General features: G+C 43.4%; 1 protein-coding gene across 2 annotated transcripts in view; it reads right to left on the minus strand.

Annotated features, from left to right (window-relative positions):
- Positions 1-6342: 6342 nt before the first annotated feature.
- Positions 6343-13352, minus strand: part of c3h9orf85 (chromosome 3 C9orf85 homolog) — a 32070-nt gene continuing 25060 nt past the window's right edge. Inside the window, exon 3 of one of the 2 annotated variants that reach the window (XM_078396896.1) lies at positions 6343-7620. In XM_078396896.1, coding sequence (XP_078253022.1) covers positions 7314-7620 — 307 coding nt within the window. In that variant the 3' untranslated portion in view covers positions 6343-7313. The remainder of the gene's footprint in view (positions 7621-13352) is intronic. The other variant, XM_078396895.1, reaches the window with a different exon arrangement.

The following is a 13352-nucleotide window of genomic DNA, read 5'->3' on the forward strand; positions in this document are numbered from 1 at the left end:
AAAAATAAAAGAGCAGAAGTACAACAAAGCAAAGAAGAGTGGGAAGCCAGAGGATTGGGACTCTTTTAAAGAGCAACAGAAGATGACTAAGAAGGCAATACGGGGAGAAAAGATGAGGTACGAGGGTAAACTAGCCAATAATATAAAGGAGGATAGTAAAAGCTTTTTTAGGTATGTAAAGAGGAAAAAAAGACAAGGCAAATGTGGGTCCCTTGAAGACAGAAGCGGGGGAATTTATTATGGGGAACAAGGAAATGGCAGACAAGTTGAACCGGTACTTTGAATCTGTCTTCACTAAGGAAGATACAAGCAATCTCCCAGATGTTCTAGTGGTCAGAGATCCTAGGGTGACGGAGGAACTGAAGGAAATCCACATTAGGCAGGAAATGGTGTTGGGTAGACTGATGGGACTGAAGGCTGATAAATCCCCAGGGCCTGATGGTCTGCATCCCAGAGTACTTGAGGAGGTGGTGCTAGAAATTGTGGACGCATTGGTGATCATTTTCCAATGTTCTATAGATTCAGGATCAGTTCCTGTGGATTGGAGGGTAGCTAATGTTGTCCCACTTTTTAAGAAAGGAGGGAGAGAAAACGGGAAATTATAGACCAGTTAGTCTTACATCAGTGGTGGGGAAGATGCTGGAGTCAATTATAAAAGACGAAATTGCGGAGCATTTGGATAGTAGTAACAGGATTGTTCCGAGTCAGCATGGATTTACGAAGGGGAAATCATGCTTGACTAATCTTCTGGAATTCTTTGAGGATGTAACAAGGAAAATTGACAGGGGAGAGCCAGTGGATGTGGTTTACCTTGACTTTCAGAAAGCCTTTGACAAGGTTCCACATAGGAGATTATTGGGCAAAATTAGAGCACATGGTATTGGAGGTAGGGTACTGACATGGATAGAAAATTGGTTGACAGACAGAAAGAAAAGAGTGGGGATAAATGGGTCCCTTTCAGAATGGCAGGCAGTAACTAGTGGGGTACCGCAAGGCTCGGTGCTGGGACCGCAGCTATTTACAATATACATTAATGACTTGGATGAAGGGATTAAAAGTACCATTAGCAAATTTGCAGATGATACAAAGCTGGGTGGTAGTGTGAATTGTGAGGAAGATGCTATGAGGTTGCAGGGTGACTTGGACAGGTTGTGTGAGTGGGCGGATGCATGGCAGATGCAGTTTAATGTGGAATAAGTGTGAGGTTATCCACTTTGATGGTAAGAATAGGAAGGCAGAGTATTATCTGAATGGTGTCAAGTTAGGAACAGGACGTACAACGAGATCTGAGTGTCCTAGTGCATCAGTCACTGAAAGGAAGCATGCAGGTACAGCAGGCAGTGAAGAAAGCCAATGGAATGTTGGCCTTCATAATAAGAGGAGTTGAGTATAGGAGCAAAGAGGTAAGACAATAGACAATAGACAATAGACAATAGGTGCAGGAGTAGGCCATTCAGCCCTTCGAGCCAGCACCGCCATTCGATGCGATCATGGCTGATCACTCTCAATCAGTACCCCGTTCCTGCCTTCTCCCCATACCCCCTCACTCCGCTATCCTTAAGAGCTCTATCCAGCTCTCTCTTGAAAGCATCCAACGAAGTGGCCTCCACTGCCTTCTGAGGCAGAGAATTCCACACCTTCACCACTCTCTGACTGAAAAAGTTCTTCCTCATCTCCGTTCTAAATGGCCTACCCGTTATTCTTAAACTGTGGCCCCTTGTTCTGGACTCCCCCAACATTGGGAACATGTTTCCTGCCTCTAACGTGTCCAATCCCCTAATTATCTTATATGTTTCAATAAGATCCCCCCTCATCCTTCTAAATTCCAGTGTATACAAGCCTAATTGCTCCAGCCTTTCAACATACGACAGTCCCGCCATTCCGGGAATTAACCTAGTGAACCTACGCTGCACGCCCTCAATAGCAAGAATATCCTCCCTCAAATTTGGAGACCAAAACTGCACACAGTACTCCAGGTGCGGTCTCACCAGGGCCCGGTACAACTGTAGAAGGACCTCTTTGCTCCTATACTCAACTCCTCTTGTTATGAAGGCCAACATTCCATTGGCTTTCTTCACTGGAACTTACTTCTGCAGTTGTACAGGGCCCTAGTGAGACTGCACCTGGAGTACTGTGTGCACTTTTGGTCTCCAAATTTGAGGAAGGATATTCTTGCTATTGAGGGCGTGCAGCGTAGGTTTACTTGGTTAATTCCCGGAATGGCGGGACTATCATATGTTGAAAGACTGGAGCGACTAGGCTTGTATACACGGGAATTTAGAAGGATGAGAGGAGATCTTATCGAAACGTATAAGATAATTAAGGGGTTGGACTCGTTAGAGGCAGGAAACATGTTCCCAATGTTGGGGGAGTCCAGAACAAGGGGCCACAGTTTAAGAATAAGGGGTAGGCCATTTAGAACTGAGATGAGGAAAAACTTTTTCAGTCAGAGTTGTGAATCTGTGGAATTCTCTGCCTCAGAAGGCAGTGGAGGCCAATTCTCTGAATGCATTCAAGAGAGAGCTAGATAGAGCTCTTAAGGATAGCGGAGTCAGTGGGTATGGGGAGAAGGCAGGAATGGGGTACAGATTGAGAATGATCAGCCATGATCACATTGAATGGCGGTGCTGGCTCAAAGGGCCGAATGGCCTCCTCCTGCACCTATTGTCTATTGTCTAAGTTATTTTCACAGAAGACAGATAAAACTAAAAATAGTTAGAATAGAGTGAATGAGAAACTTAAAGGAATCCATATTTGAAAGAATAGCACCTGGAGAAATTGATGGTCTAGAATTCCAACAAATCCCCAAGACTTGGGAGTTCATCCCAATGATGGCTATGGGGAGAGTGTATTGTATATGAGCATATATTGTGTATTGAGTGTATATACATTGGTTGCATCTTACACAATTCAATAGATATGACAAAGATTTCTACAGATTGAAAGGTAAAAAATGTAACCACACTATTTAAAAAAAGGCGAGAAAATGGGGAACTAAAGACTAGTTACCTTGCCATCAGTAGTGAGGAACATGCTATTGTTCTATTATTGGTTTAATTGGGGTGAGTATGAGTTTAGTTCATTGTCACGTGTACCGAGGTACAGTGAAAAGCTTTTGTTGCGTGAGCCTGAGATGTGTTGCTATTCAGAAGACACTTGGTATTCTGAAAGCTAAGTTCGTGAGTCCGTGCTGACCAGCAAACCCAGCACATTTCCACTATCCTACACACCAGGGACAACTTACAACTTTATAAAACCAATTAACCTACAAACCTGTACGTCTTTGGAGTGTGGGGGGAAACCAGAGAACCCGAAGAAAACCCATGCAGGTCATGGGGAAAACACACAAACTCCGAACGGACAGCACCTGTAGTCAGGATCAACCCGGGTCGCTGGTGCTGTAAATTGTCGGAAGAGCGAGCAATTAGAAAGGCCTTGTCCTGCTGTTGCAACCACAATTTTTATCTGGCTGATCCAGTTCTGGTCAATTGTGAGACCAGAATAATAATGGTGAAGGACCATGATAGTAATCTAATTGAACATCAAGAATTGGACTCTCTCCTTTTGGAGATGGTATTTACCTGGGAGATTGTGGCAAGATATTACTCATTGTCCAGTGTGTAAATATTGCCTGGCCCTTGTTGCATGATACAATACAATACAATACAATATATCTTTATTGTCATTGTACCCAGGGGTACAACGAGATTGGGAATGCGCCTCCCATACGATGCAATAATTTAAGTAATTTAGACAGCAGCAACCCAACGAAACGAAACAGTTGTAACAGTTTTGGACAGGGTAAAGTGCAAGTTGATCTATGCGTTGTGGCCATCCGGCTCAGCAGGACCGGTTCATAGCAGCTATGGCCCTGGGGATGAAGCTGTTCCTGAGTCTGGAGGTGCGGGCGTAGAAGGCCTTGTATCGTCTGCCCGATGGAAGGAGTTCGAACAGACTGTTGCAGGGGTGTGAAGAGTCTTTGTGGATGCTGGTGGCTTTTCTGAGGCATCGTGTGTTGTAGATGCCCTCCAAGTCTGGTAGCTGTGTTCCGATGGCCCTCTGAGCTCTATGGACTACCCGCTGTAGAGCTTTCCTTTCTGCCTCCATGCAGCTGAGGTACCACACAGGGATGCCATGCGTTAGGATGCTCTCTATGGTGCAGCGGTAGAAGGTCGTCAGCAGCTGTTGGGGTAGACCAGACTTTTTCAGTGTTCTTAAGTAGAACAGTCTTTGTTGTGCCTTCTTGACCAGCGCAGCAGTGTTATTGGACCATGTTAGGTCCTCCGAAATGTGAGTGCCCAGAAACTTGAAGCTGAACACTCTCTCCACACTGTCCCCGTTGATAGAGATCGGGGCATATTCCCCGTTATGTGACCTACGGAAGTTGATGATCAGCTCCTTGGTCTTGGTGGTATTTAGGGACAGGTTGTTATCCGAGCACCAGTCCGCCAGATTCTGCACCTCCGCTCTATAGTTTGTTTCATCCCCGTTGGTGATCAGCCCGATCACCGTTGTGTCATCTGCAAACTTGACAATGGTGTTGGTGTCGAATGCAGGAACACAGTCATGCAATTTGCTGAGGGGTTGCAAATAGTATTTAACATTGTGGAACTATTTGTAAATTTCAACTCTTTTGACCCAATGATTGATGAAAAGTAATTGATGAAGCAGCTGAAAATATATTACGTCTAGGACCTCCTGCACATTTGTGTCCTGAGGCTGGGATGAGACCATAAGACATAGAAGCAGAATTAGGCCATTCAGCAATCAAGTCTACTCTCCCATTCAATCATGAATGGTTACAGCCCAGAACATTTGACCCAGAGTCTGTGCCAGCTCTATGCCAAAGTACACAACAGTTGAATCTGCCTCTATGAACATCCCTGGCAAAATATTCCACCCCTTAACCCACTGTGTTAAAAAATTCATATTCATTTATTTTCTTCTGCCAATTCAGTCAAACACTCAAAGGTCATAGGAGCAGAATTAGACCATGCAGCTCATTGTGTCTACTCCACTATTCAACCATGACTGATCCATCTTTCCCTCTCAACACCATTCTCCTGTCTTCTCCCCATAACCTTTGACACCCTTACTGATCAAGAACCTATCAATTCCTGCTTTAAAAATACCCAACAACTTGGCCTCCACAGCATTCTGTGGTAATGAATTTCACAGATTCACCACCCTCTGACAAAAGAAATTACTCCTCACCTCTAATTTGAAGGTTTGTCCATTTATTCGGAGGTTGTGCCCTCTGGTTCTAGACTCCTATTACTGAAAACGCCCTTTCTCCGTCCACTCTATCTAGGCCTTTCAATTTCTGGTAGGTTTACAATGAGATCCCCCTCATCCTTCTAAACAGTTTATACAGGCCCAGACCCTTCAAACGCTCCTCCTACATTAACCCAATCATCTCCAGGATTATTCTTGTGAACCTTCTCTGGACCCTCTTCAAAGCCAGCGCACCCTCCCTCAAATCTGGGACACAAAATTGCTCACAATGTTCCAAATGTTGCCTCACCAGTGTTTGATAAAGCCTCAGCATCACGTCCTTGCTTGTGTCTTCTACTCCCCTTGAAATGAATGCTTTTTTTTCAGGGATAAAATTTATTTTATTTTCAGTTTCTGGGTGTTTATCTTTCACATATGTAACTAAATTCTCACATTTCTTCCCTATGATCAGTGGTAATGTTAACCAGCCCAAAGTCCTCCGGAATACATTGTATGCAGAAGTGCAGTTGGGGCGGTACAGTGGTAGAGTTGCTGCCTTACAGCGCCAGGGACCGGGTTCGATCCTTACTATGGGTGTTGTTTGTACGGAGTTTGTATGTTTTCCCTGTGACAGCGTGGGTTTTCTCCAGTTGGTCCGGTTTCCTCTGACACTCCAAAGGTGTACAGGTTTGTAGGTTAATTTGGCTTTGGTAAAAATTGTAAAATTTTCCCTGGTGTGTGGGATAGTGCTAGTGTACGCGGATTGCTGGTCGGCACGGACTCTGTGGACTGAAGGGCCTGTTTCCGCGCTGTATCTCTGAACTAAACTTTTGGGGCAATTTTACAAAGGCCAATTAACCTACAAACCCGCATGTCTTTGGGATATGGGAGGAAACCGAGGCACCTGGGTGAAACCCAATGTGGGCACAGGGAGAACGTGCAAACTCCACACAGACTACCTGAGGTCAGGATCGAACCTGGGTCTCTGGAGCTGTGTGTCAGCACCTCATTTGCTATACTACTGTGCTGCCCCATGTTACATTAAACAATGTATTTTTGGTTTGCAGTAATAAGAATAAACTTATTGTTTAAAATATATATTTTTTAAACCCCACAGGAAAAATAACTTATTGTAAGTCTGAAATTCTCTAGCTCCTAACCCCCTTTTCCCCCATTGACACAATTGATTTTATAACATGATTTTCTACTACACAATATTTCTTAGGAACACAACCATTGTGTTTTGGTCCAATGACCTGTATTCTTTGAAGAAATTCTGTTCCTTCTGTTTCAACAAGATTTCCCCCGACTCCTCAACTCCATTGAAACATGACTGGTTGCCATTAGCAACATACACCTCTCCACAGATTACAGATTAATTTATTGTCATGTTACCGGGTTCAATTGTTACTGTAACATACAAAGTACACTCTAAAGTCATAATACTTTGAAGGTCCAGAAGCAGATTTCTGAGTTCTTTTTAATGGTTATATTTATGTGACTCAGCAGAAAACGCCCAAGATTGTAATTTACTTTTATTTTAAAGACAATTAAGAAAAGACAGCAATCCTGCAGAACAAAGTGAAAGTCTGGCCACTACAATAGAATGTAGTTAATTGTCCTATTTTGCAGCAACTGCTCAAGTTAATAATTGGTCAAATTATCATAAATTCAAAAGATAATATTTAATGTGGATGCTGCAATTATCATTGCTAAATCGTAAATGTGGTTAGGTCACATTTTGTCCATGCTTTCCAGGGCATCAGGTTGATTGTCTGGTAATTGGGGGGTGGGAAACCTGTCTTTACACCTGAGTACTAAGCATGTGCAAGCTCACTATACTCACCATCGCACAGCCGGTTCAGGATATAAACCCGAGTGTGTAAGAGACAAGTGAAACTGGCAGGCAACACTCTTGCAATAATTTCTCCACCCTTTTTCTTTCACAATATCATTCTGGCAGTACTGCACGTTCCTATCTGAGCCAAGAACGTTAACGTGGCTTAGTTGATGTGCATATCAGACACATTAAACCCAGTATACATTTACGTAGCCACCCATGACAATGATTAAGCTGTATTGGCAGATCCTTTGTGGCCTCAATCCTCAAGATTCAGAGAGGAAATATTTAGCTCTCCCTGTGTAGCAATTAGTTTGCTCTTCAAAGGTTTTGATTTCTGCAATGCTGTGTCATTTTCATGGGTGTTCAGATGAGTTAAACTCTCATTGGACTTGGCATCGTCATTAACGTCATCAACATCACTGCCGTCATCGCCATTGACATCAGAGTCATCAGTGCTATCAGCATCTCCATCCTCATCGTCTTTGCTTCCTTTTACGCAACCTCTTGTGCCAGGATTTGTTTCAGCTTCATCTTGTTTGGTTTGGGCTTCTGAAAAAGTCAACCTGGGAAGTGGGGGAGTAAAGCTTTATTATTCAGCAAGCATAAACCCGTGGGAAAAAATAAATTGCATTTATGCCCCACAGTCATTGAAAGACAATTCTTTTTTTTTCAGAAGCATAGTCACAGTTGCAATAGCAACTTGCATAAATTATGGTCCACAAAGAGAATGCATAAATAGTAATCAGAACATTGGATTTTAGACTTTTTCTTATATATTTGTATGTTCAAGAAAAGAGGGTGTGACTGACAAATCCAGCATTAATTGTCCATCTTCATTTGCCCATGAGGTTGACTGAGTAGGTCTTTTCAGAGGCAGTTATGAGTCAACCAGACTGCTGTGGGGAAGATGTTTCATGGAGATCAGACAGGGCAAGGACTGGTTTGAAGAAGGGCCCCGACCCTAGAAGTCATCCATCCTTTTTCTCCAGAGATGTTTTCTGACCACTGAGTTACTGCAGCACTGTTTATCCAGGGTAAGGACACCAGATGTTTCATGAGGCCGAAGAAGGGTTTTCTGAGAGTCTAACTGCTTCAGAACTGATATAAGCTTTTTAGTCTTGCTTAATTTAAAATTATTCCACTTTAGTTTGTACACTGTTTAATGGTGTTTTGCATTTTTCCATCATATTTTTTATTGATCATTATCATGTATACTATGTATACTGTGAGGTTCATGTGACCAAGGAATTCCATTGCACTGATGTATGACAAACTAAATCTAATGTGATCTAATTGTGTAGATGGACCTCAATGGAACACACTGATTCAGTGGAAGACATGGCTTTCCCTGGAGGCTAACCTTGAATTAGGCACCAGGCAATCACTAGGGAGACCAACTTTTCACATAATAAAGGGGAAGGCACGTATAATTTTTTCAAAAACAAGAAAAGCTTCAAACGTTTTCGAAGGTTTATTGTGACCTCACCTACAGCTCAGAAACTCCTATTTTTACACAGGCTCTAATCACAAGGGATTGGACCAGTTCCAGACCATGGGTTTTTCCTCAAACTGCTGTCAACGTTGTTTACATTGCAGGAGCAGGTACCTGTGTTGCACAGCTGGGGTCAGTGGTTCTTGTGGTTTCTCCCAACCCAGAATTGATGCAGTCAAGACCCAACATCAACCCGAGAGGCTGCAGGCTCTCTGGATGCAATGCCGGAACCCCCACAGAACTGGCACTTGACAATCATACGATCACAAGAGATAGGAGCAATAGACAATAGACAATAGGTGCAGGAGTAGGCCATTCAGCCCTTCGAGCCAGCACCACCATTCAATGCGATCATGGCTGATCACTCTCAATCAGTACCCCGTTCCTGCCTTCTCCCCATACCCCCTCACTCCGCTATCCTTAAGAGCTCTATCCAGCTCTCTCTTGAAAGCATCCAACGAACTGGCCTCCACTGCCTTCTGAGGCAGAGAATTCCACACCTTCACCACTCTCTGACTGAAAAAGTTCTTCCTCATCTCCGTTCTAAATGGCCTACCCCTTATTCTTAAACTGTGGCCCCTTGTTCTGGACTCCCCCAACATTGGGAACATGTTTCCTGCCTCTAATGTGTCCAATCCCCTAATTATCTTATACGTTTCAATAAGATCCCCCCTCATCCGTCTAAATTCCAGTGTATACAAGCCTAATTGCTCCAGCCTTTCAACATACGACAGTCCCGCCATTCCGGGAATCAACCTAGTGAACCTACGCTGCACGCCCTCAATAGCAAGAATATCCTTCCTCAAATTTGGAGACCAAAACTGCACACAGTACTCCAGGTGCGGTCTCACCAGGGCCCGGTACAACTGTAGAAGGACCTCTTTGCTCCTATACTCAACTCCTCTTGTTACGAAGGCCAACATTCCATTGGCTTTCTTCACTGCCTGCTGTACCTGCATGCTTCCTTTCAGTGACTGATGCACTAGGACACCCAGATCTCGTTGAACATCCCCACTTCCTAACTTGACACCATTCAGATAATAATCTGCCTTTCTATTCTTACTTCCAAAGTGAATAACCTCACACTTATCTACATTAAACTGCATCTGCCATGTATCCGCCGCAGAATTAGGCCATTTGGCCCATCAAGTCTACTCCACCATTCAATCATGGCTGATCTATCTCTCCTTCCTAACCCCATTTTCGTACCTTCTCCCCATAACCTGATACTCCTACTGATTAAAAATCTATCCACCGTCATAATCTGCCCAGGATTTGGAAGGGAAATCTCAGCCAAACTCTGTTCACTGGTATTTCTCTGCATAAGTGAGAGCAGTTTCTGTGATCCAGGAAGGATATCATTGGGAGATACAGAATAATATAGAAAATTGTGTAGGAAGGAACTGCAGATTCTGGTTTACTCCGAAGATAGACACAAAATGCTGGAGGCAGCATTGAATTGAGTAAGTTTATTGCCCAAGTATGTACACATACAAGGAATGTGCCTTGGTGCTCCGCTCGCAAGTAACAACACGAACATACAGTAAACAATTAAGAATAAAGCATAAAACATTAAAACATTAAGAATAAAATATTATAGTTTAAACATGTAAATGAAATAAAATACCAGAGCAAAAAGAGGCTGCAGACTTTTGGTTATGGAGTAGAGCTAATACTCGTGGATAAAAAAAACTTTTTATGTCTGGCTGTGGTGGCTTGACAGTGCCTTCCAGAGGGAAGTGCTTCAAAAAATTGGTGGCCAGGGTAAGAGGGGTCAGAGATGATCTTACCTGCTCGCTTCCTGGCCCTTGCAGTGTACAGTTCGTCAATGGGGGGGGGGGGGGGGGGGGGAAGGTTGAGAACGATTCGCTGCAGCCTCCGGATGTCGTGCTTGGTGGCTGAACCAAACCAGACCATGGAGAAAGTTAGGACAGACTCTACGATGGCAGTATAGAATTGGCCATCATTGCTTGTGGCAGATTGTGTTTCCTCAGCTGCCACAGGAAGTACATCCTCTGTTGGGCCTTTTAGACTGTAGAGTCGATGGGGGCCCCCCTTTTAAGATTCTTGGAGATGATGGTCCCAAGAAACTTAGATGATTCCACAGATGTGACTGTGGTGTTGTTGATGGTGAGTGGGGGGAGGGGAGGGGGAGCTCTCCTAGCATCTCTGGATGGAAGGAATGGGTGCCGTATTGGGTTTAGACCCTTTTTCAGATTGAGCTAGTAAAGACGAGGGTGTAGGGGACTGGAAAACAGAAGTCATTGAAGAGACGAAAGGCGTGTGAGGTGTCTTGGACATAGGTCCGGAGGGATTGGACCGGGAGGATAGTATGGAGTCGAGGTATGTGGAAATTAATTCAGTGCGACAGGAGCAAGCAGAAACAATGGGTCTGCCCATCGCCCAGTTATGAAAATTGCCCAGTTATGTCAAATTCATTGGGGAATACAGTACAGAAACAGGTCCTTCGGCCCACTGTGTCCATGCTGAGCATAAGCACAAGCACAAGCGGCAAACACGCAAGTGTCAGGAAGTTTGGGAAGCTGTGCAAACCACAATTCCCAGATTTCCCGGCAGCTATGACCTTTCATGGAAGCAGTCATGGAGTTCGGTTCACTGGCACCGCTGATCAAAATCTTCCCAATGAACGTGTGCCAGGGTCCTTTAAAAAAAGAACAGTGCTTGCTCCAGGTGTAGTAAACTAATTCCATTCAGTAGTGAGAAACACCTGCCAGTGTGTTTAATATGAGCCTTTTTTACCGTTAATCGAGTTTACATAAGCATTTTATAAAATATTCCCTTTTTTGAGGACGGCACAGTGGCGCAGCGGTAGAGTTGCTGCCTTACAGCACCAGACCTTGGTTCGTTCCTGTCTGTGGGCGCCATCTGTAAGGAGTTTGTATGTTCTCCCTGTGACCACATGGGTTTTCTCTGGGTGTTTCAGTTTCCTGCCACACTCCAAAGACATCCAGGTTTGTAATTTAAGTCATTGGTAAAAATAGTAAAATTGTCCTTAGTGTATAGGATAGTGTTGATATATCGGGTGATCACTGGTCAGCTATTCTTGCCAATGCCTCTCGTGCCTAGCCTCAGTTCTGCCCTTGGCTTCAACATGCTTTGCCTCAATACAGCCTCTCTAACAGCCCTTTTGAACAGTTCTGAAGCTGGGAAAGATGAAAGGAAAACACAAATGCTGGGGTTACTCGGCGGGTCAGACAGCATTTGTGGAGGGAATGGACAGGCAATGTTTCTGGTCGGGACCCTTCTTCAGACTGGAATTTTTTTAGAAACTAAAGGAGACTGGTTTACATCATGCTCCTATCAACACTTCTTGGGTGGACACTGTTGTGGCTTTGCACCACAATGGGACTTACACCTGACACAGGGCCTCTACATAGGATGGCGTCTGTGAGATCGTTCTCCATGGGTGAGATGGTAGAAGGCAAGTATGGACCTGATGGGTTCCTGGATGACAAACAGGATTGCCACATCCAGGCTATGCTGAAGATTTTATTTATGGTTTGGCCTAATTTTCTGCTTTTAATGCTATATATATATATTTTTTTAAAGTGCATCTGCATTGGTGCTTATTCCAGAAGCTGCCAGTATTTCCCAGAAAACTCCAGACCAAAGACAATTGAAGAACAAAAGATCATTAGAGTGCCACCTGGCTGCAGAGAATGATTTAGCACACAGTATATTTCATCTCAATCATGCATAGCCCTGCAGTTCTCAATGTAGGGTTATATAAAGGTTTCCATATTTTGTTTCAGATCATTATTATTCGATGAAATCAATTGAAAAAATCAATATGAAAATATTGGATTTTTGTTAAGCAAGGGGTACCAAAAGTCACAAAACTATTAGATCAGAGTAAATCTGATTGTTACGATGCCATATGATAGAAGTTTATTTATCCCAGGAGGGAAATTAATCTGGCAACAGTCATTAAAAACACAAAATACATTAAACATGAAATTAAAGTGACGAGTGGCTCTCTCCTAGATGCTGCCTGACCTGCTGAGTTACTCCAGCATTTTGTGATACCTCTGATAAAAGTTAATCCCCGTTCACAAAGCATCAGTTTATTGCATTCTAAACTGGCAGCATCAGAGAACTTGCACAATGGGGACTAGCACAATCTCCACTGCTATCCTCCATGAAGGTGTCATGTATCCAGAGGTGCTCTGCTTTGGATGGGAGCTGTCACAGATGGATATTAAAGATCCCATGACAATATTTAAAAGAAGAACAAGTGCTTGTGCTCAACTGATGAATGGGTCTTTGACCCAAAATATTATTCTCATTTCACAACTGCTGCCTGACTCACTGAGTATTTCCAGCAAATTTTGTTTTTATTTTTTAATCACCTTTAGTATCCAAGGACTTTAACCAAGAACAATATTTGGTAATCACACTGCTGAGGGTGTTTGCTGTTCACATTTCATTAGTTACTTTCATACATTGCAATGGTAACTACACTGAGAAAAGTACCTGAGTGACTGTACACTTTGAGATCCTGAAATACAATCCTTTATAACAGAATAGTGGAACCGAGCCAAAATAGGCTTCTACTATACTCCCAAAATATATATTTTTAAACCAAGTCTGGGCATTGAATGTGAAATTAAAACATTAATTCAGGAAGGGATAAAGAGCCCTGCACTACACGCCGACACAGGAAGCCCAGACGATGCAACATTGCTTGCCAAGAACCTACTATTTTTCAATCAGGATGACATAAACTCCAATTGGAAAGCTAAAAATTGGAGAAACGGCACAGATTACCTAAATTCCTCACAA

This window comes from Rhinoraja longicauda, chromosome 3 (genome assembly GCF_053455715.1).
Source record: "Rhinoraja longicauda isolate Sanriku21f chromosome 3, sRhiLon1.1, whole genome shotgun sequence".
NCBI classification, from domain to species: Eukaryota; Metazoa; Chordata; class Chondrichthyes; order Rajiformes; family Arhynchobatidae; genus Rhinoraja; species Rhinoraja longicauda.